Source organism: Dendrobates tinctorius, unplaced genomic scaffold (assembly GCF_039654945.1).
Source record: "Dendrobates tinctorius isolate UK_male_01 unplaced genomic scaffold, ASM3965494v1 ptg000257l, whole genome shotgun sequence".
NCBI classification, from domain to species: domain Eukaryota; kingdom Metazoa; phylum Chordata; class Amphibia; order Anura; family Dendrobatidae; genus Dendrobates; species Dendrobates tinctorius.
Window position 1 is genome coordinate 7,698,614 of NW_027361924.1, and position 23,697 is coordinate 7,722,310.

At 41.2% G+C, this 23,697-nt stretch overlaps 1 protein-coding gene across 1 annotated transcript; it reads right to left on the reverse strand.

Moving 5' to 3' along the window:
- Window positions 1–3,654: 3,654 nt before the first annotated feature.
- On the reverse strand, window positions 3,655–17,071 carry LOC141069258 (olfactory receptor 2A14-like). Its single transcript, XM_073558711.1, has 4 exons — window positions 16,994–17,071; window positions 5,037–5,090; window positions 4,638–4,641; window positions 3,655–4,589 (listed from the first exon to the last, which is right to left on the reverse strand). The coding sequence occupies exons 1-4, from the start codon at window positions 17,069–17,071 to the stop codon at window positions 3,655–3,657; spliced, it is 1,071 nt and encodes a 356-aa protein (XP_073414812.1).
- Window positions 17,072–23,697: the final 6,626 nt, after the last annotated feature.

Below are 23,697 nucleotides of genomic sequence, written 5' to 3' on the forward strand. Positions count from 1 at the left end.
TGCAGTCTGGTTCCGGTCCTGTTTACCCGCGTTTCAGCTTCCTGCCTATCTCACTCCAGTCCACTCCGAGCCGCCCCTCTTGGTTCCGGCTAGTGTGGTATTCGAACCCCTGGACTTGCGCCTAACGCTCCCTGTATAGGGGCGGTTCCACCAGGTTGCTCGTCCGGGGTCCCTCGGTGCCACGGTTCAGAGGGTCCACTCCGGGAAAACCCCTAGTCAAGCGCCTCGCTAACAGTACTTATTTTTCCACGATGCGATTCTGCCGTGGAAAAATATGCAGCATTAGCACAGCATGTGCAGAATGCTATTGTATTCAATGGGTTGCTTTGTGTATGCGTTTTCACGGCGAAAAAATGCGGCAAAAAAGCATAAAATCCGCAACGTGTGCACATAGCCTCACCGTATAGTGAACATGGAATTTTCCCGTTTACCAATGCATCACATGATAAAATTAATGTCATTCAAAAGTACAACTTGTCCTGCAAAAACCAAGCCCTCAGATGGGTATGTGGATAGAAAAAATAAATAAGCTATGGCTCTTGGAAGATGGTGAGATAAGAAAAAAAAAACGGAAAAAAGTAGCATATCGCGGTCGTGAAAGAATCATAGAATCATAGAATCGTAGAGTTGGAAGGGACCTCCTGGGCCATCTGGTCCAACCCCCTGCTCAAAGCAGGATTCACTAAATCATCCCAGACAGATGTCTGTCCAGCCTCTGTTTGAAGACTTCTATTGTGTTAGGGTCGGCGGAACGCACCAGATATAAATAATAGGAGGTGCGTTCGCCACCCGGGGTCCACCGTGCAGTTGGTGACAAGACTGCTGCTGAGTAATGGCGGATGCACCGAAAGGTGAGGTACTGCGCTCGGGTTAACGTCACCCGAACGCTAAGTACGGCTCTGTTCACACACAGAGTCGCTAAGACAACAGAGTTGTATGAGGACGCTGGCCCTGTTTACTTCACAGGATACCCAGCGAATGACGCTGCAACCGCAGACGCCAAGAACGCTGCAACCGCAGCGCGGCAATAACTATCGCTGCTGAGCGACGGCGCCGGAACGACCGAGCACCGTCGGAAGCTAGTGTGTCGTGCAGGAGGCACAGTGGCGTGTAGCTGGCCACAACCTGGAGCTGACTACCCAACAATCTGTCACCATTCGTAATAACCGAGGGAAGGGGTTTCAAATGAGTCAGTCACCAGTCCATGCATCCATCACCATACACACACAGCATAATATGCTACACTAGCGCATGGCCGAGCCGCCATGCGGGCTTTTTATAGCCATGCGCTTCCGGGACCTTCCAGTACTATAGGAAGGACCAATCAGATCCGACATAGGACCTGCACATGTGACCCCTGCTCTCCACTGAGAGGACAAGTTGTGGGCATGCCTAGTAGCACGGCATGAGGACTTAGCCTCGGGAGCAGTTCCCTGCAAAGCAGGTTGCATCACCATTGCTGCACCAGAGGTGGCAGCAACATCCAGGCTCACAGAACAAGTCAGAGGGAGATGCCTGGCCAGCCGAGATTGCTGAGCATGAGTCCGAGCGGTCAGAGCGGAATGGGAGACCGCAGGATGTCTGTCTCTGGATTCCTGCTGTGCAGTGTCAGGAATCCAAAGCCTAACATATTGTAGGAGAACTCACCATGTCTCGTGGCAGCCTCTTCCACTCATTGATCACTCTAACTGTCAAAAAGTTTTTTCTAATATCTAATTTGTGTCTCCTCCCATTCAGTTTCATCCCATTGCTTCTAGTCTTTCCTTGTGCAAATGAGAATAAAGATGATCCTTCTACAATGTGACAGCCCTTGAGATATTTGTAGACAGCTATTAAGTCTCCTCTCAGTCTTCTCTTCTGCAAGCTAAACATTCACAAATCCTGCAACCTTTCCTCATAATACAGGGTTTGCAGACCGGTCACCATTCTGGTCGCTCTTTTCTGAACTTGCTCCAGTTTGTTGATGTCTTTTTAAAATGTGGTGCCCAAAACTGGACACAGTATTCCAGATGAGGTCTGACCAAAGAGGAGTAGAGGGCAATAATGACTTCACGTGATCTAGACTGTATGCTTCTGTTAATACATCTTAGAATTGCATTTGCCTTTTTTGCTGCTGCATCACACTGTTGACTCATATTCAGTCTGTGATCTATTAGTATACCCAAGTCTTTTTCACATGTGCTGTTGCTTAGCCCTATTCCTCTCATTCTGTATTTGCTTTTTTCATTTTTATTGCCCAGATGTAGTACTTTGCATTTTTCCCTGTTAAAAACCATTCTGTTAGTTGCTGCCCACTGCTCCAGTTTATTTATATCTTTTTGAATCCTCTCTCTCTTCTCTAGTATTAGCTATCCCTCCTAGCTTTGTGTCATCAGCAAATTTAATCAGTTTACCCTCAAATCCTTCATCTAAATTGTTGATAAAGATGTTGAACAATACAGGGCCCAGGACAGAGCCCTGTGGTACCACACTTGAGACATTCTTCCAACTGGATGTGCAGCCATTTACCATCAATCACTCTTTGGGTCTGATCACTAAGCCAGTTATGAATCCACCTAACAGTTGCCTTGTCCATTCCATACTTAGCCATTTTTTCAATAAGGATTGTGTGAGATACTTTGTCAATTGCTTTGCTGAAGTCAAGATATACTATATCTACAGCATTTCCCTGATCCACCCAGTCAGTGATTCTGTCATAGAAGGAAATTAAGTTAGTCTGACATGACTTATTAGTTACAAACCCATGCTGACTCTGTTTAATCACTTCATTCTTGTCCATATAGCTCCTTTTGGATAAAATATTTAGGCTTACTGTGCGCTGCTGAGACCAGGATAAAGTCACCACATGAGAAACTTTTTAACTCTTTATTCCCTGGGAATAAAGAGTTAAAAAGTTTCTCATGTGGTGACTTTATCCTGGTCTCAGCAGCGCACAGTAAGCCTAAATATTTTATCCAAAAGGAGCTATATTGGCGGTCACGGTTGTGAACCTCGGGCGTGCAGCAGGCTGACATTGATTTACATGCTTTTATCCGCTCTGGGAAAGGTGAGTAGATTCCATTTGAGTTTATTCCATCTTCCACCCAGATAAGACCCTATTGCGCTTTTTCTTTCCTTAGTTTTATTCATTCTTGTCCAGGTACTTACATACATGTTGTTTAATAATTTGTTCAAAGATCTTTCCTGGTATAGAAGTCAGACTCACCGGCCTATAGTTGCCTGGGTCCACCTTCTTCCCCTTTTTGAAGATAGGAACAACATTTGCTCTTCTCCAATCTTCTGGGACTTCTCCTGTTCTCCAAGAATTTTCAAAGATTAAGGAGAGGGGTTCAAAAATTTCTTCTGCTATCTCCTTCAGTACTCTGGGGTGTAATTCATCTGGACCTGGAGACTTGAATTCATTTAGGTTAGCTAAGTGTTTCCTCACTATCTTTCTGTTTATAGATATCCTGGATTCTTCTATTCCCTTAATAGGACAGTGAAGGACAGTTGATGTTACATTTCCTTTCTGAGAGAAAACAGATGCAAAATAGGAATTTAAAAGTTCGGCCTTCTCAACATCCTGTCTTACCATTTCATCATTTTCATCCTGTAAAAATTCGATAACATCTTTCTTTTTTTTCAATCTAACATGATGAATACATCACTGATATTTCATTTAATCCTCAATAACCTCTGAAAAGCTCTAAGGATTTCACTGCTTCTTAGACTGTATATGAGCGGGTTGACCATGGGCACCACTGTGGTGTAAAGCGCTGATAAAATCTGTTTAATGGTCACTGTGCCATCTGAGAACGGCATCATGTAATCCACTGTACCTGTGGAGTAGTAAGTTATCATGACAATGAGATGGGACAAGCAGGTGGAGAAGGTTTTTCTTCTTCCTTCCTTTGACTTCATGCGTAAAATAGCACGGATTATTCTTACATATGACAAAAAGTTGCAGAAAAGCGGGAAAAATCCAAACAACACAAGCTCAACATACAGTAAGATATAAAAGTCACCGGAGTCACCACCGGATGTATTAAATACGTCTACGGAGTCACAGAAGATGTTTTTAATAGTAACAATCGTATTAAAGGTCATTTTAATTAGAAAACATACAAATAGTGAAGAATTTACAAAGGCAGAGATCCAAATAGCAACAACAATCAGAACACAGGTTTTCTTGTTCAATATCCGGTGGTAGGACAGAGGATGACAAATCGCAACGTATCGGTCAAATCCCATGACGAACAAAAGTATTTCTTCCACGCTGGCTCCTGTAAAGTAAAAATACATCTGCGTGAAGCACTGGGTGAAGGATATCACGCCGTTCCCAGATAATAATATATGGAGAAGTTTTGGGATAATGACTGTGGTGTAGCAGATGTCTATGATGGATAAGTTACAGAAGAATAGATACATGGGGGTGTGTAGATGGACGTCCAGACATATCAACGCAATAACCAGTGAATTCAAAGTGATTCCCATCAAATAAATGGCTGAAAAAATCCCGGCAATCAGCGGCTTATTAATGGTATTTGATGAGAAAGGCAGAATATGAAATGTTGTATATGTGTTGTTGTCCATGAGATGCTCACATAAATCTAGAAAGAAAAAAAGTCACAGAATAAATCCAATCACTTTCTACTTACAATGCTTCAAAAATTGAAAGTAAAATTGATAATTTTCTGAATAAAATGTTAACATAAGGGTTGAAATCGGCAGAAATAGCAACATATTTGAAAATGTAACAATAATACCAGAAAAAGAACATAAAAAATCAAGAATATTAAAAATAATATGACCAGATATACTCACTAGATTCAAGAAGTTGACTCAAAATCAGCTTTTTGGCTTATCAGTCAGATGTATGAAGTTCTGATTCCGAGTGATATAATTTCCTTTCGTTACAATACTGGGTTTCCAGTGCTGCAGACACCGACCGATCCGACCTCAGTGACTTTTTTTTGCAGAACTCAAGTAAGATCCCCGGTTACTTCCTAGACAATATGAAGACAGTAAGATGGATCGCAGCGCTCTGTGGCACACACCTGTTTGTTTGCTGGGAAGGAGCTCTTTATACTCGGCTTATATAATATGTGATTCTAAAATGCAGGGAGAAAAAAATATAGAAATAAGTGATTATGTCCCACAGGGAAATGTCCCTTTGGTTGTGATTGAAATAATGACTTCAGACTTATAAGGAAATTAGATTTACTTTTAATTTAATCATCTTTAAATTAAATTTAATTAAATTTTACCTGAAATAAAATTTTAGTGTTTTCAAGGTGCAATGTTGCTCTCCAGGACAGGGACGTGTCCATGAAGTAGGAGTTGGAAGAGGTTTGTGAAAGTGCACCACCTGATGTTGGAAGCTGTGAAGACATGGGATCAGCGGCCCTTATCCGCTAGTCGAAACTGCATGGACCAAGGATCATTCCACTGAACGCCCGTTTTTGTTTTTTACCGTGTGCTTAATACTACTCAAACAACACAGGGTGCGGGTAAAATAGTGTGGCAATACTTTATTGAACCACAAAAAAGGCAGATTACACATAGAACAGTCCCAGCAAAATACCCAAGATGGTGCAAATTAGAGAGTTTCACCCTTCTGCTGACTCGCTGGGATAAAAGCGAACTGTAACTACAGAGCTTTTAGGGCCAACTACCCCATCTGTCCTTCGCACAGAGAAGAGGTAACAACAAGCTTATAGCCATGAAATAGCCAACCATTACTATGTAATTTACTATAAGAGATGGGTTCCCTGGCTTAGCTTTACCTCTTGATATCGAGTAATATTAATTCTCTCCAATTATGAAAAGTGTTTTATTATACCGAAATGGAAGTGTAAATCCCTACCCACATTTAAAAGATTGTAAATGCTACTATTAAGTTATAGTATTGTTCCTTTTCCTTTTTTTTTGTGTCTTTCTTTTCCTCTAATTATTTTATTTCTGTCAACAAGAAGCGAATGTACAGTATATTGTATTCACCCCCTATAAATTTGTGTCAAAAATTTTAATAAAGTTTGTTTGAAAAAGGAATCTGACAGTCCATTGAGGTACAAGGCCAGGTGATCGGAGGGTCACAACCTGGCTTCTCTGAACATCTCCATGCAGCCAAGTGACCGGGGGGTCACATTCCTGGCTTTCACAAAAGTATTCATGGGGCTCAGTGATGGTCAGTGGAGCAAATCTATATTGTTTCAGCCAGAGCCATGGTCTCCTAAGCTAACATCCTGTAGAATGATAAATCTGTGTCTATGGTAATGGAGCCACGATGTGTTTGTCTGCTGTCCTGTAGAGCGTTCCTGGCTGTGGTTTTGTAAAGAGTCTCTGGTTCTTTGGATCTTTGGATCTCTTGCTACAGAGGCATACATCCCCTTTTTATAGTAAAGGGGAAGAAGTGATGAAATTAACTAGCATTGTTTAATTATTTAATCTATTTGCATATTTTTCCTCCTCAGATTTGCAAGTAAACAAACTGCCTGGCCTGGCATAACGTGTAATCAACAAATCAGCAAACATCATTGTGCAGCAACCCTGCATCCCTGTTTTGCAAAGTAACAGTACAATAGACAGTAGGAATTGATATAAGAGGAAAATAACAACCATTCCTCAATTTACAAATATCAGTTTAACCTACATGAACAGTCAACATTTCAGACTCTTGACCAACGGGATAGAAACACATAAATTAAAAAGTCAATATATAGATAACAGTCCGCCTGGCTTACTCAAAACAGATGTCTGGTTAAATAAGCCATCCAGGGTTCCATGGTTGTGGAACCCTGGATGGTGTCTGAAAACACCAGTCCCCTGCAGCTCCTCCAGTTTCATTTGACTGAGTAGTATCCCACCTCTGCCACTAAGTGTGTAGAAACGGGGTCAGGGGGTGCTCTAGTCCGGTAGCCAAAACCACATGGACCAGGGATCACACCACTTAGCGCCAGCTCTCCCTTTATCGTGGGCTTAATACTACTCAGACAACACAAGGTGAGGGTAAAAAAGTGTGGCAATCCTTTATTGAACCACAAAACAGGCAAATAACACTTAGAAACATCTCAGCAAAATACCCAAGATGGTGCAAATTACAGAGTCTCACTCTTACTCTGAATCGTCCTGGATAAAAGTAGCTCTGATTCCAGATCTTCCAGGGCCAACTACCCCCCTCCTGTCCCATGCACAGAAAAGATGTTACGACAAGCTTAGGAAGCTGACAGTCCATTGAGGTACAAGGCCTGGTGACTGGAGGTTAACAACCTGACTTCCCCGAACATCTCAATGGAACCAGGTGACCTGTGGGTCTCATTCCTAGTTTTCATAAATGTATCAATGGGGTTCAGCAATGGTTAATGGAGCAAATCTGTTTTCTGTCCCCTAAGCTGACATTCTGTAAAATGACAAATCTGTGTCCCTCATGATGGAGTCATGATGTCTTTGGCTTCTGTCTTGTAGAGTGTTCCTAACTGAGGTTTTGTAAAGAGTCTCTTGTTATGATTGAGTCACCGTAGGAGGCAAAAACAGAAATGCTAGCTAAGTCCAGAAAACCAGAGAAGTTGGCAGCTATCGGATTGCAGACCCCTGAACCTAACAACACAACTAGCAGTAGCCGTGGGGGGTTCCTACGATGCCCTAGACCCATCGATCACAGCCGGAGAATTAAATAGGCCTAAGGAAAGAAAGGTGAAATCTAAACTGCCCCAGAGCAGACCCCAAAGCAATAGGCAGTCCCCAACATATAATGACGGTGAAGCAAGACGAAAATACTAAGACAGAAAGATAGACTGAGCAAAGAGGGGCCCAAGCTAACTAAATAGAAAAGGACAGGAAGGCTGCTGTCTGCAATCCGTGAAAAACCCTATGAAAATAAGAGCCAACAGACTGACAGTGAAAAAGGCCCTGAAGACGCTAGGCTTCAAAAAAGCTATGTCAGTACTCAGGAATATACTTAAGACAGAGCTACAGGCAAAAGGAGATTCAGCTCACCCCAGCAGGGAATAGCAGAATACTGAAAAGCAAGGAAAACAAAAAACAAAACAAAAGCTAACAGGCAAAACAGAAACAGCTTTAGAGGAGCAGGAATCAGACTGGTGTCCTAGAAGTCCACAGAGAAATCACCCGCAGGGCAGAAGGGCGTCGGCAGCCTTATATCCAGTCCGTGACTCCACTCAGCCAGTCATCCTTATTAGACTCAGGTGCCTGATAACCAGGCTCATTACCTTCCTTTACCAGAATAGGGAGTTCACCAGACCCCAGTGACGAAGGGGAAAATGAACTCACAACAGTCTCTGGTTCTTTGGATCTTTGGATCTCTTGGATGTCTTGGATATCCTATTACAGAGGCAGATATATATACGTTTTTATAGATCACAACTGTTCTTTAAGACATCATTCACAGGTAAAGGGGAAGGGGTGATGAGATTAATTTGCATTGTTTTATTATTTAATCTATTTGCATTTTTTCCTCTTTTGTTTTGCAAGTCAGCAAACTACATGGCTTAGTATAATGGGTAATCAACATATCAGCAAACATCATTGTTCAGTGACCCTGCATCCCTGTTTTGCAAAGATAATAGTACAATAAACTGTAGGAACTAATATAAGAGGTAAATAACAACCATTCATCAATTTATATATATTAATTTAACCTACAAGAAGAGTCAACATTTCAGGCTCTTGACCAACGAGAAAGAAACACATAAATTCAAAAGTCAACATATAGATAACAGTCTGTTCCTCCTGGCTTACTCAAAATAAAGGTTTGGTTAATTAAGATAAAATGCTGTGTCGTCACAGAAGCATTCCTAGTACCAGTGCCCAATCATGTGTAACTAGCACCTTTCTTGTGTCAGTGGTGCATCATCAACACTGCCATGCAAAATGTTAGTGAATGGGTCATGACTTATGAAAGATATGTACCATTCTTGGCCATAATTACTGCTCCATTTGTCAATGGTAATGTACTCCTCGCCGCACTACAACAATTACAAGGATCGGCCAACAGTCATTGCCATGTAAGAATACAAAGCATAGATTGCTTTTTTTCAAGAAATGCAGCTAGGTATCCTCAAATTAGGCTGCATGCATGCCATCAGGCAGCTAGAAATATTACAATGGTGATGAGGAGGAGCAGGACAGTCTTGCTTAGTTGGCGGGGAGAAAACCAGGAGGAATTTTGCTGCTCTGTATAGAAGAGCATCTTCTATACTAAATAGCTCCTTTCACCCTTGGTGTCAGTTGTAGGAAAGCATATATTGAGTGGTAAAAGGAGATGTACAGATGTACAATTCTGGTTGACCACGCTGCAGCTGGAAAAGTAGTCTTTCAATGTTGTTTTAGTATTTTATAGTAGATATATTACGCATTTCAGTTTGTACCAAGCTCTTTTTCAAAAATAGACTAAATGCCCAGTAGTCTATTTATAAAAGAAAATTCAGTATGAACTTTAAATGAGTAATAAAGCTAATAATTAAAATATTACCTTTATTTTGCTGATATAAAAATATGTCCAAAAGACAAACAACAATTACAATAAAAAGCCTAGGGAACAATTGATGAGGTATCACAGGAACTGTTTCTATTTAAAAGTCCGGTTTGTTTATTTCAGTCCACAAAAACCGCACCTCAGGAAAGCTGAAACATAAAGTAAACAGTCCATACAATAGTGCGGGTTCTTAGTCCATTAGCAAAGGCACACAATCCTGGAGGTCTGCACACCTCCACACACAAACATGTGTGAGACAAACAAACCCCATTTTACAATGTGAAACACACCAAGGGTGGAGATATGGTGAGAAGCTGTCTTGCCCAACTTGTCAGCTGCTCACATTAAAACCTAGCCCTGTAATGGTCGATTAACCCCTTTTAGTACTATGTGTACTACAGCATTACTCCATGTTTTACATCACAGAGGACATCCACCTCTGTGATCCATATCTCCCATTCACTATGTGCCTGCCAGCCACTTTGCATACCTCCCCCTCTACCTAAATCTGTTGGTCTTAGCACCTTCTACCACTCCATACAGGATTCTCAAGAGAGGATCTGCGTTACCATGTAACTTCCACCTGGAAGCAGAAATACTGTAGGGTAAGAAACCAGGCGGTAACACAAACATTTTTCCCATTTTCCTTCCTCATCCACCTGAGTGGTGCATGGTCTGACACTAATTAAAATTTTCGCCCTTACAGTAAGTAATGCAATGTATTCACCACCCATTTCATGGCCATGCATTTCTTTTTTACAATGAAATAATTTTTCTCACATGCTGGCAGTTTCCTACTCAGGTTGAAAACAGGGTACTCCTCTCTGTGTATCTACTGAGAAAGGAACGCTCCTAATCTGACTTCTGAGGAATTCGTCTGGAGCACAAATTCCTTCTTAAAGTCCGGGGCTACCAGGACCGCCTGCTTACATAGAGCAAATTGAAGTTCTTGAAAAGCCATCTCTGCTTTAAACATCCTTTTGGCTATAACTGATTTTGTTACCTTAAACAGGTCAGTCAGGGGCGCGGTCACCATTGCAAAGTCTGGAATGAACTTACTGTAGTACCCCAAAATTCCCAGAAAGGCCCCAACTTGCTTTTTTGAGAGTAGTCTGGTCCAGTTCTGGATTGCGTCCACCTTTTTGATTTGGGGTTTTATTTTGCCTCTACCTGCTACATACAGGACTGGTTTTAGACAAAATGGGACCCTAGGCAAAAAATTAAAATAAGGACCCCGATGTTCATATATTCCACCATGACACTCAAATATTTTGGTTGTGCTTACATGCGCTGAGTTCAGGTCGTTAAATGAGTGTGATCAACAATATTGAAGTCGATTGGCTCTTGTTTCTCGACCTCTTTACACCGGCTAATGAAGAATGATGGGGACAGAACACTTGTATCTCAATCCATCCTCATACAGTATCATGTTATATGCAGCAGGGCTGTCGAGTCAGAGTCAGGGTCCATTTTGGTGGAGTCAATATCAAAAGAACAGACTCTAAACAGACTCTAGCTCCCTAAATACAGTATATGATTAGAGATGGGCGGACATCTGGATGTTCGGTCCGGCGGGTTCAGCCGAACAATTATAAAAAGTTCGGGTACCAGAACGGTACCTGAACCTGAACCCCATTCTCTTTAATGGGGGACCCAAACATCCAGGGTTTGCCAAGTTATCATGAGCATGACAGCGCGGCCAACACCGCTTCTGATCAAATCATCCCCGCCGGTTAGAGAGCCACGGTTCCCACGCTGTCAAAAGACTATGAGATCACTCAACTGTGATTGGAGGTATAAAGTTTACCTCTGGTCACTGGTGTCAGCTGATGGGACTACAGCTCCCATCATCCAACACCCGCTACTGCTAATAACAGCAAGAGCAAGAGTGGCTGATGGGTGTATTCTTTAGCTGGCTCCTGTGCTGTAAGTATATGATTTAAAAAAATGGTGTGCCCCCCCCCTTATTTTTGATAACCAGCCAGGAAAACTCTCAGCAGGGGGCTGCAACCCTCAGCTCTCAGCAAGGCTGGTTATCAAGAATAGAGGGGTCCCTATGCTGTGTTTTTAAATTATATAAATTTATATATAATATTGTCAGGTGACATCAAGCCCATGGCTTAGTAATGGAGAGGCGTCTATAAGACACCTATCCATTACCAATCCTATAGTTAGATGGTAAATAAAGATACAACCTGAATAAAGTCCCTTATTAGAAATAAGACAAAACACAGTTTTCCATTTTTATTTAAAAATAACAAACACAGTTATACTCACCTAATGCGTATTCCACCGAAGCCCTCTTTCTCCTGTAATACAACTAAAATAAAAAACAATATACCTCACCTGGCGGTCATTCTGTACCACGATCGATAGCTAAACTAATAGAAAACAGGGGTTGGAGAAGTAAACTACTAAACAGCTATGATTGCAGAACTAAACAAATTAACACCAGAACATGGAGAACTAAACTAATAGACAACAGGGGTTGGAGAACTAAATTAGTACACACCAGGGGATGGAGAACTAAAGCAGCAGACACCAAGGTGTCACTATTCACCAAGTCTTGGAATCTGCAGGGTTTGCGGAACAAACCTCTGTATATAGCAGTTCCTGAAGTGCTTGTGCCTCCTCCACCTCCTCTAGGGCCTTCGCCAGCACTCTCAACCTCTTAAACACATGTTCCAACACTGCAGATAGAATCCCACCTCTGTACTGTGCAGCCAGAGCTCACTGCAATCAGGCAGTGTTTACATTAATATGCCTTGAAAATCACAGTCATACAGATCAACAGTTGTATACAGCTATCCATGCCGAGTTTGAGCAATGGCGGTCTACACTCAACCTGGAGCCAGTGAAGGCCATGCGCGATAACGGTGCAGACCTGGTGGTGGCACTACGCTGAGCAAACCTTACACTTTTGCCTTGCATGGCTTGCATCCTCAGCCTGATGGTAGAGCAAATCTTCCGCCACTATCCCAGCCTGGATGCACTGCTGCAGAAACTACTGTAATGCTGACTTCCACCATTCCACTTCAGTTGGTATAAAGATTTTTCTGACTTCCGGTTAACCAGTTGGTATGCAATATGACCGCACCATGGAATTAAACTCTGCACATTTTGCAGCGATTGTGGCAGCAATGCCGAGACCTGGTGAGGTATGGCATTTTTCATAGCCTGGCACAATTCAGTACGGACGTGGTGCAATTCACACTTGTGTACTGGATACTGATGAAGGACCTCTGCACCCTTCTGCATGTTTTCTTAATGGCTACTAAGATGGTTAGCGGTGATGATGCTATCATCAGCATCCCTATTTACATGCTGCTGTACACTTTAAATAGTGTGGGCGAGGAGGTGGTGGTGGTTGTCCTGGGGAAAGAAGAGGAAGCAGAGGAGGATACTTTTAGAGCTAACAATATCTACAAGTTCAGGTCTTTCATTTCACCGACATTTGCCATGAGAGGAAAAAATGCAGAAGGACCATGAAAAGGACGAGAAGGAAGAGTTGATGAAGAGGTGATGAATGCGCAATAGTTAGGAGATGAAGACGATAATGATTCCCTCTATGTTGTCCGTGGTTCTCAGGAGGGGATGGAGGAAGAAAGCTTGAGTGTTATAGCACCACCAACACACTGTGAAGTTGGATCTCATGAAAGAGACCGACCTATGAGCGCCTTCTTGCAGCACTATCTGCAACATGACTTTTACCCATATAGTTATGATTCCAAATAGTGCTGACTGTTGGGTTGCCCGTGTGTTCTATCCACAATACAAAAGTAAATTTTGCCAGTTGCTTCCCCACTGGAAAGGGACGCGCCCTTGCTGTAGTATCAAAACATGCTGGAAGACAATTTTGACAGTGGTTTTCCCCAGCACAGCAGTGAGGCACACAGTTTGCATTGCAGTGATAGCCTTCCAACCACAGAAACATTCATTTGTCAACGCAAAAACATTAGCAGCCTTGCAGAGTTTGTATGTTCTACCCGTGTTTCCGAGGGTTTCCTCTCGGTAATTATTTTTCTGCCCACGCTACAAAGACATACAGATAATAAATTTAGATTGTGAGTCCCAATGGTGCCAGTGCCAGTAATGTCTGTTAATGTCTGTAAAGCGAATGTCGAATTATTAAAACCCCCTAAAATATTGAAAGTTATGCTCAGCCACATTCAGGTGGCACACATATCAGTTCTGTAGATTACTATTGTAAAAATGTAAGCATAATAACATGGGTGGTTGACTCAAATACAGTGGAGGACTGCCAGTATCAGAGGCCTATTGCTACAGGCAACACACATGAAGGAGACCCATTGCGGAATCCACACATTTACTAAAATTTATTTGCACACACCAACAAAGTGACATCAATTTCACCACAGTAGAAATAGTCTAAAGCCCCCGTTACACATAGAGATATCGCTAGCAATATCGCTGTAGCATCACCAATTTTGTGACGTTGCAGCGATATTGCTAGCGATATCGGTATGTCTGATACTTACCTCTGACCGGCTCCCCCGCTGATTATCGCTGATCGCGCAAGAACGTCCTGGATCATTTCTTGTCGGCCACTTCCTGCGGCGCTTCCTGTGGCGCCGACGAGCGACGTGTGGACGCGGGCGGGAGGACGTCAGGATCGCCTCATCTGACAGGTAAGTAACGACCCCCGACCCCTGCTATGTCGCTGGTGAGATCTGCCTGTGTGGCAGCTCACTAGCGACCACTTAGCGATGCACCAGCGATCCATATCGTTGTCGGGATCGCTGGTGCATCGCTTAGTGTAACGGTACCCTAATAGACTTTTCTGATAAGATATATTATAAAGTTTCTTATTTGCATGTGAACTATTGATTTATGAAATAAAAAATAAAAGTACTGCTACACTTTAAGTCAGTATAAAAAGAGTGATATGAAGCGATATGAGATGTGACCTCAATAAAACCTTTTTTTAAAAAAAATTAAAAATTGCTAAAAAGTAATACAACATTTTACCCATAATTAAGCAGAAACAAAATGTCTAGAAATCTTAAAATACTTAATATAAATTACATTTTACTAACATTGTTGTGAATTCGATGGCAGAAGGAATTGGTATCTACTACTGGAACTGGAGAGAATATCTATTTACACACTGGAGGATATGCTCTCACCCACCACTTGTATATCAGGGGCGGTAGACCAAACAGATTTTATAATGTGACCATCTGTCTATTCTATGGAAAGTGATAATACATGAGAGTCCCACAGGGAGATCTTACATTTTCTGCTCCGTCATTATTCTGAGGATTCTTTGTGTTCTCTACATCTATTCCCCATTTATTATTTCTTTATTATTTTATTACTTCTTATTCTCTCAGCATCTTATTTTTTTAACAACTTTTTAGAAAACCATAAAACTTAAGTGGATAGGTAATCAATATTAAATCATTGTCTAGGAGGGAGTTCCACTGCCGGCTGACGGTTGGGTTTGTCGGCTGTTGGACCTGCATTGATCTAATTTTAAAGAACATTTTGTATACCTCCCTCAGTAAGAAACAAGCCTCAAAACAGATCTATTAATGGAAAAATTAAAAAAAAAAACCTATGGTTGATACCACTTATACCATTCATACATAATTGTATTATATTCATGTTTTTCAGCAGGTCATGTTGCGGCACAGCTCTACATCATTGCTCAACTCACAGTTTCTCTCATTGGAAACACCGAGGCACAACCTAGACATCGTGGAAACCAACTTGTCCATTGCCTTTCCGTTCTTCTGCTCTGTTACTGGTAGAAATAGGAGGAGAAAACGTCATAACCTGTAAAGAAGCCATACAAACCCCCCCACTTTATTTCCAACCGATCATGCGTAGGTTGCCACACTCTCTCTGGCCGGACCGCTAATGTATTTTTCGTTACATCCTCAGCTTGGAAGCCTCCATGGTGTCCTTACTCAAAAGAGATGTCTTCTAATGCGTCGTAGGATTGAGCCATCAGCATATGTCAAGTACAAGCCAATTTACACTGGGTGCTTGACCATCTAAAATACTTTGTTGACCTAAACTGGATAAATCTCTCGTTCTTGTATGCCATGTAGGATTACTCTTGACTTGGTCCATTTAGACCATCACAAGCACAACATCACTGTAACAGAGCACACAGTTTACCTCCTACTATCACCTTACTTTCTCTTAAAAGCTCCCCAATCTAGAAGACTAAAAATATGTCTTTAAGAAGGACGTATTCTCTCTACACTTCCTACCAATTGTCTTAGCATCACCAATTTAAATGGCTTCCTGCTGTCCATCATCTTGCTCCTCTCTTCCACAAACTATTCAGGGCCTCCTATATCTTAACTGACTTAGAGGCATCAGGTTTACCCAAACCCTTAAGTAAAATGCCAAAGCAGCAAGCATCCCGGCTAGGGCAGAACTTGTTACCACACTGCAGACATGTCGCTCTACAAACTCTGAAACCAACTTCTCACCACCTTATATATATGCTAACAAAGTACCACTAAGCAAATAGTCAGAACTTGTTTCATGGTGGACAATACATACAGTGTAATACATACTGATTACTAGTTATTACTGGTAAAACGAGAAATAGCCAGTTCATATGCTGGAAAGTGGGATATTTAATCATCTACTTACAAGACATAATTGAAGACATAAAATAGAACATAAATAAGAGCTTATATTGACTCCACAGATGGAAGTTTCCCCAAAGTCTTCATCACTGTAACCACCTTCTGTAAACAGATAACAGTTTTCTATAACATTTAATCATTTTTATAATAATGGCCCTGGATATTCCTACTTTATAGCTAATTTTTTACTAACTTATTCAATACGTTTTTGCCTTTCTCGATAAATTCTTGGAAATCTTGCAAAAAATCTGACAATTTCTTTGTAACACTTTGGAATGTCCAAGTGATTCCCAAAACATTTGGAAAATCCTGGTTGATAACTTACTTAAAAAGCGTAATTTATTAAATATTTAACAGCCTTCAAGTCAATCTCGAGCTATGGTAACTTGATGGATGAATAAACTCTAGGAAGATCGTCCACTATCTTGATAGTATCAAGCCATCAGGTTGCTAGTCTTCTTCGCTTTGTTCCTTCTACTCTTTCGACCATGATGTCCTTCTTCAGTGATTGATCTCTTTGTATGGTGTGTCCGAAGTAGACAAGTCGTAGATTGATGATTGTTGCTTTGAGTGACATTTCTGGCTTGATTTGTTCTAAAATTGATTTGTCTGTTCTTCTTGCCTTCCATGGTTTTGATAACATCCTTCTCCAACACCACATTTCAAAGGCATAGATTTTTCTGTCTTTATTTTATCGCCCAGGTTTCACATCCATATGTTACCACAGAAAAGACCAAACTATGCACGAGCCAGTGAATTGTTCCTCAATGTGAAGACCTTGTCCAGTGACTTCATTGTTGATTTGCTCATAGCTATTGTCCTATTGACTTCTGGTTTCATCATTACAACTTCCAGTTAGTCGTCGTCCATCTCAAATGTGTCCCACACATACCTGGCCGTAGTCAATATCTTTATCTTCTTTGTAGTGAGCAGCAGTCCCATGTTCGAGTTTTCCATCTTGACCCTCCATAATAAGTCCTTCATTCCATCTTAGCTGGTTGCTATCAGTGTTGTATCTTCTGCATATTTAAGATTGTTGATGATTCGTCCAGCCATTTTGATTATGTGATTTTCTAAATACTTTTATCTATATTTTTTAATCAATATACAGCCATACTATCCAAGTTAACAACCACATACATTTAACCATCAATATCCTTCCCTTGGGCAGAAATTTTTACATTTGTTTTTGGTTTATGATTTTATTTTTAATTTAACATAATAAAAGTTAATGTAAATTTAAGCCTAACTTAGAATAATGCAAAATGGTGCCTAGTAGATAGAACTCATCCTACAAAAACCCCCCACAAACCTAAATCTTATAAAATAATGGTTTCATCATAAAAGTAAATAAGTTAAAGGGGCATATTTGTCAAACAGAATTCTGGCATAATTTGAGCCAAAAAATTGTCATTGCTTACTTGGATCTATATGTATTATGTGTTTTAGCTAGACACTGACTTGAAACGTTGTTGTTTAGTGGAAATGGATGTGAGTCACCAGAAAAGAGTGCGGCCTGATGTTCGGCATGGTGCAGCAAAATATGTGCCAAAACTTGTGTTGCACATTTCTGTCACAAAGTAAGATATCTGTCATGATCTCAGTGCGGGTTTGACTCACACACGTGGGGTTAATGTCTGGAACCAGTGCTGATGACTGGCATTTCTGGGGTTGAAGGTTGTGATCCTGATGCAGGCTTACCTGCACACCTGGGGCTATGATTGTGACCTCTCCCTGGTTCTGGGGGAGGTTTCTTATAGACTCAGGACGCTCCCATCCCCGTCAGTTATACTTTCGCCCTTGGCATTTTGTGGTGACCCCTGAGTGTGTTTGTGCTGTGTTCTGGTTGCTTGATTCTCTGTGTACGACTCGGTCTGTTCTCTGGATATTGCTTTGGATTCTGCTTGGTACCTTCTATGTCTGTTTGGTTTTGACCCCTGCTTGGCCCTGACTATCCGTTCTGTCTCATCCCTGGTACTTTACTGATATCTCTGTGTATGACCTCCGTTTTGCATGACTCTGAGTATTTCTGTATAGTGTCCTGCCATCTCTGAAAGCAGGATGCTAAGCCCCGCCCCCTTGCAGTCACATGACCGTAGGTCCTGTGACTGCTTGCTAAACTTCAGCGTCCACAGGTCCTGTGTATCTGTACTTTCCGGCTGTACCTGACCCCGGGCCCCCCTACAGTGCGGGTGAGTCCCTGCTCAGCGGATCCTGACAGTATCTAATAGATAGTTTAAACTTAGACTACTTAGACTAGAAATATGGCAGATTGACCAAACAAAATGAACAGCTTTGGTAAATTTGGTACATTTTAATTGTTTAGCCTAAATTTGCAATGCTTAAGAATTAAACAGTATTGATAAGTCTGCCCAATACTTGTTAGTCCTGTGACTTGTAGAGAAAGCAAGAAAATTGTGTGCATCACCGACATTTCCAATAATATAAGGATTAAACCACGCATTTTGCAACATAACGCAGAGTCCCTCATTTTTACAGTATGTTCACACATTCTGGGTTTTTCTGTTATACTTTGGTTGAAATTCATCACTCCATCAATCAAGAGCCTGCGCAATACTGGATCTAGCCCTGATGGTATGGAGGTTATGGAGTCAGAACAGAAGTTTTGGCAAGGTCACTGTCCATTGATGGTTCTTAGAATACAATGCATACGATATCCTACATAGGGATTCCTAGCTATGTGTTAAAAGGATACATACCAGTAAAATTACAGGCTATATTATTCCAAAAAGTTGGACATTGTATGCTCTTTTCTACTTGGTATATGCTTTTCTACTGTAGTAATAGGATGCCTCATGATAGGATCATGTAATGACTACCTTGATGCACCACGACGTCCTCATTGTAGACACTTCTAGAGATGAACAAATTTTTGGGAGTGGAATTGAATTCTACCTGAATATACATGTTCAATGATGACATCGCACCAGCCTGGCTAATCAAAAGCTGCAACCGGGGATCCCGGAAGGGAAGAAATTTGCGATCTTCCCGTTTAGTGGCCAGAAACTACTGACTTGGCTAATAGCTCAGAGTTCCACGAATCCATCCACCCAAGTCTAGTTAATATTTTTGTTATTGATTGAGGTCGTTGGCTTTGCTATAAGTCAAGACTAGGAAATTCAGGGATTTCACTATTGTGTAGACTGCAGAGAAATTTCTTCTCATGGTGATGTGTTGCAATTTTTTGAAAATACCATTCTTTGCTTATGACCATAGAGTTTTCTGAAACTTTTTTGAAGTAAAAATTAAGATGAAATAATTTGATGCCCTTGGTCAAGTTTTGGAGGAAAACCTAAAAGCTTAAGTCATAGGGAATTTGTATATTTAGAGATATACTATATCCAAGTTTATGTCTTTACAGAAGAGCATTAGCTGAATTTTTTTCAATTTAAAATAAGTTCCTCCTCCAATTGTCACTGCCCCACTGATTCTGGAACAGTTTTTCTTTTTCCTCTCTGACCCTCCATTCCAAAGTTATGCCCCCTGGTAACAATAGCACAAATTTTCGCTACAACTAACTGGGCGTAAACCACAGAACTTCCTTGCGGGCGTGGCTGTGTTTTGATTGGCCAATGTCAGAAGAGTAAAAGCAAACAACCACAGAAAAGTTCCGGGGGTTGTAACTTTGGAACGAAGGGGCAGAGACGAAAAAGAAAAACTGTTCCAGAATCAGTGGATCTGTGGCAATTAGAGGAGGTACTCAGTTTAAATTTACAAAAATCCAGTGTAAGGTTCCCTTTAAATATTACAGACATATTTTATAAGGGAAAAAATGTATGTTTACTGTTTGCTAGTAGATAAATAAACATTTCTCAGGGGTTGTAAAGTGTCTTTAGTCCCAATTTTTATTTTTATTTTTTCTTCACATGTCTGAAAAATTCAATAATCAGAGCACAATTTCAAAAACTATTCCCAGAGACAGGAGCACGGTCATAAAAATCAGTTTGCTGCCACCAGCCGGTCTACCTTCTGTTAAGTTTTCCCATGTGGATTCCATAAAGTGGGTTTATTACCATGGGAAGCGTTTTTAGTGATGTATTAATTTGTCTTCACATTTCGTGGTCTGTATACACTGTGATATTCAAACTAGCGGAGTGTTCGGTGACCAGAACTTGGCCGCCTCATGCATGTGTTTGAGGCCACTGACTTTGGGGTAGGAGACCCCTGTGTGGTGTGGACATTGTAGACGCCTAAAGTTGGTCTCACTACTTCCAATAGAAAACTTAATTATCTGGCTGCTCAGTTAGGAAATTTGATAAAATGGGATATTTGGATTTGAAAATGGAAAATTGTTTGCCGAATTTGATTCGGTAAATGTTTAAAAAAAATTGTAAAAATATTGGAGAGTGCGATAAATTCAAAGAGAAAATTAAAGAGTAACCGGCATTTTATTTATTATTTCATAAATCATTATTACAAATGGAAATAAACTTTGTAACATATCTTATCAGAAAAATCTGGGTTGAGCTCTCACTCTCAAATCAGAAATACAATCTGTATTAATTGAAGAGAGATTTTCCCATTACTGAGATAGGAGATGACAGTTGGTGCTCAAAAGATTCTATGAAGAAGGGAGGAAAAGGGAGGAGCTAGAGACCGAGACAGACATCCTGCTGCAAGTTCTCCTGAAACGACAGTTACACTTTTCTTTTTTTCTTACCACAGATTTAAAGTGTAACTGTGGTTTCAGGAGGACTTGCAGCAGAATGTCAATATCTGCCTCTAGCTCTTCCTCCTCCCTCCTTCCCTCTCCATAGAATGTTATGAGCACCAATGGTAATCTATCTCAGGGAGAATCTCTTTTTACTGAATACAGATTTCACATCTTTTACCCTTAAATTGAGAAGGAGAAAGAAGCAGATTTCTTTGATAAAATATATTACAAAGTTTCTTGTTTTCTTGTAAACTATTGATTTATGAAATAAAAATTTAAATGACCATCGCTTATTAACCCCTTTCCGACATTAGACATACTATTCCATTCATGTGACCTCGGACCTAAGTCCTGAGGACGGAATAGTACATCCAGCGCGATCAGCGGCGCTCACGGGGGGAGCGCCGCTAATCGCGGCCGGGTGTCAGCTGATTATCACAGCTGACACCCGGCACTATGTGTCATGGACCGCCCCCGACACATTAACCCTCAGCACACTGTGATCAAACATGATTGCAGTGTACCGGAGGATCAGGGAAGCATCGGCAGGGAGGGGGCCTTCGGGGGCCTGCAGGGAGGCCCTGAGAAAGCCTCCAGCAGTGCCTGCAGATCGCCGATCTGACACACTGCTGTGCAAGGTGTCAGATCAGCGATCGGATGATATGACATATTACAATAATGTCCCCCCCGGGACAATGTAATAAAGTAAAAAAAAAAAGTGTGTAAAAATAATTTATAAAAAATCGCTAAATAAATAAAAAAAAATTCCGTAATAAATTTATTTTTTGAAAATAAAAAAACCCCAAAACAATAAAAGTACACATATTTAGTATCACCGCATCCGTAACGACCTGCCCTATAAAACTGTCCCAGTAGTTAACCCCTTTATTGAACGCCTTAAAAAATAAAAGTAAAAAGCGAAGCAAAGAATAGTGCTTTATCATCATACCGCCGAACAAAAAGTGCAATAATGCGCGATCAAAAAGACGGATATAAATAATCATGGTACCGCTTAAAACATCATCTTGTCCCGCAAAAAACGAGCTGCCACTCAGCTTCATCAGTGAAAAAATAAAAAAGTTATAGCTCGCAGAATAATGCGATGCAAAAATAATTATTTTTTATATAAAATTGTCACATCATCAGGTGCTCTCCAAACGCAACATGGCGTCTGATCTCAATTCCAGCCAATTCTGCGTTGAAAAAGTCAAACGGTGCTCCTTCCCTTCCAAGCTCTGCCATGCGCCCAAACAGTGGTTTACCCCCACATGTGGGGTATCAGTCTACTCAGGACAAATTGGACAACAACTTTTGGGTCCAATTTCTCCTGATACCATTGGAAAAATAAAAAATTGGGAGCAAAAATATCATTTTTGTGGAAAAAAATATGATTTTTTTTATGGCTCTACGTTATAAACTTGGGGGTTCAAAGTGCTCACCACACATCTAAATAAGTTCCTTGGGGTGTCTAGTTTCCAAAATGGGGTCACTTGTGGGGGGTTTCCACAGATTTGGCGCATCAGGGGCTCTCAAAAGGCAACATGACACCCGCAGACCATTCCATCAAAGTCTGCATTCCAAAACGTCACTACTTCCCTTCCGAGCCCCGACGTGTGCCCATACAGTAGTTTTCTCCCACATATGGGAAATCAGCGTACTCAGGACAAATTGGACAACAACTTTTGGGGTCCAACTTCTCCTGTTACCCTTGGGAAAATAAAAAATTGGGGACTAAATGATCATGTTTGTGGAAAAAATATGATTTTTTTATTTTCAAGCCCGGTGTTATAAACTTCTGTGAAGCCCTTGGGGGTTCAAAGTGCTCACCACACATCTAGATAAGTTCCTTGGCATGTCTAGTTTCCAAAATGGGGTCACTTGTGGGGATTTCCACAGTTTTGGCACATCAGGAGCTCTCCAAAGGCAACATGACACCCGCAGACCATTCCATCAAAGTCTGCATTCCAAAACATCACTACTTCCCTTCTGAGCCCTGACGTGTGCCCATACAGTAGTTTTCTCCCACATATGGGATATCAGCGTACTCAGGACAAATTGGACAACAACTTTTGGGGTCCAACTTCTCTTCTTACTCTTAGGAAAATAGAAAAATTGGGGACTGAAAGATCATGTTTGTGGAAAAAATATAATTTTTTTATTTTCACGCCCGGGCGTTATAAACTTCTGTGAAGCACTTGGGGGTTCAAAGTGCTCACCACACTTCTAGATAAGTTCCGTGGGGGGTCTAGTTTCCAAAATGGTGTCATTTGTGGGGGGTTTCCACTGTTTTGTCACATCAGGGGCTTTCCAAACCCGACGTGGCGTCCGATCTTAATTCCTGCCATAAAAGTCAAAAGGCTCTGCTTCCCTTCCGAGCTCTGCCATGCGCCCAAATAGTGGTTTACCCCCACATGTGGGGTATCAGTGTACTCAGGACAAATTGCACAATAACTTTTGGGGTCCTGTTACCCTTGGGAAAATAAAAATTGAGGGTGAAAATATCATTTTTGTGGAAAAAATATGATTTTTTAATTTTACGGCTGTACGTTATAACCTTCTGTGAAGCCCTTGGGGGTTCAAAGTTCTCACCACATGTCTAGATAAGTTCCTTGGGGGGTCTAGTTTCCAAAATAGTGTATTTTGTGGGGGTTTCCACTGTTTTGGCACATCAGGGGCTTTCCAAACGCGACATGGCGTCCGATCTCAATTCCAGCCAAAAAAGTCAAATAATAATAATAATAATAAATTTTATTTTTATAGCGCCGACATATTACGCAGCACTTTACATTTCAGAGGGGATTTGTACAGACAATAGACATTACAGCATAACAATAATCACATACAGGAGATTATAACAAATACCAAGAGGAATGAGGGCCCTGCTCGCAAGCTTACAGTCTATGAGGAAAGAGGGAGACACG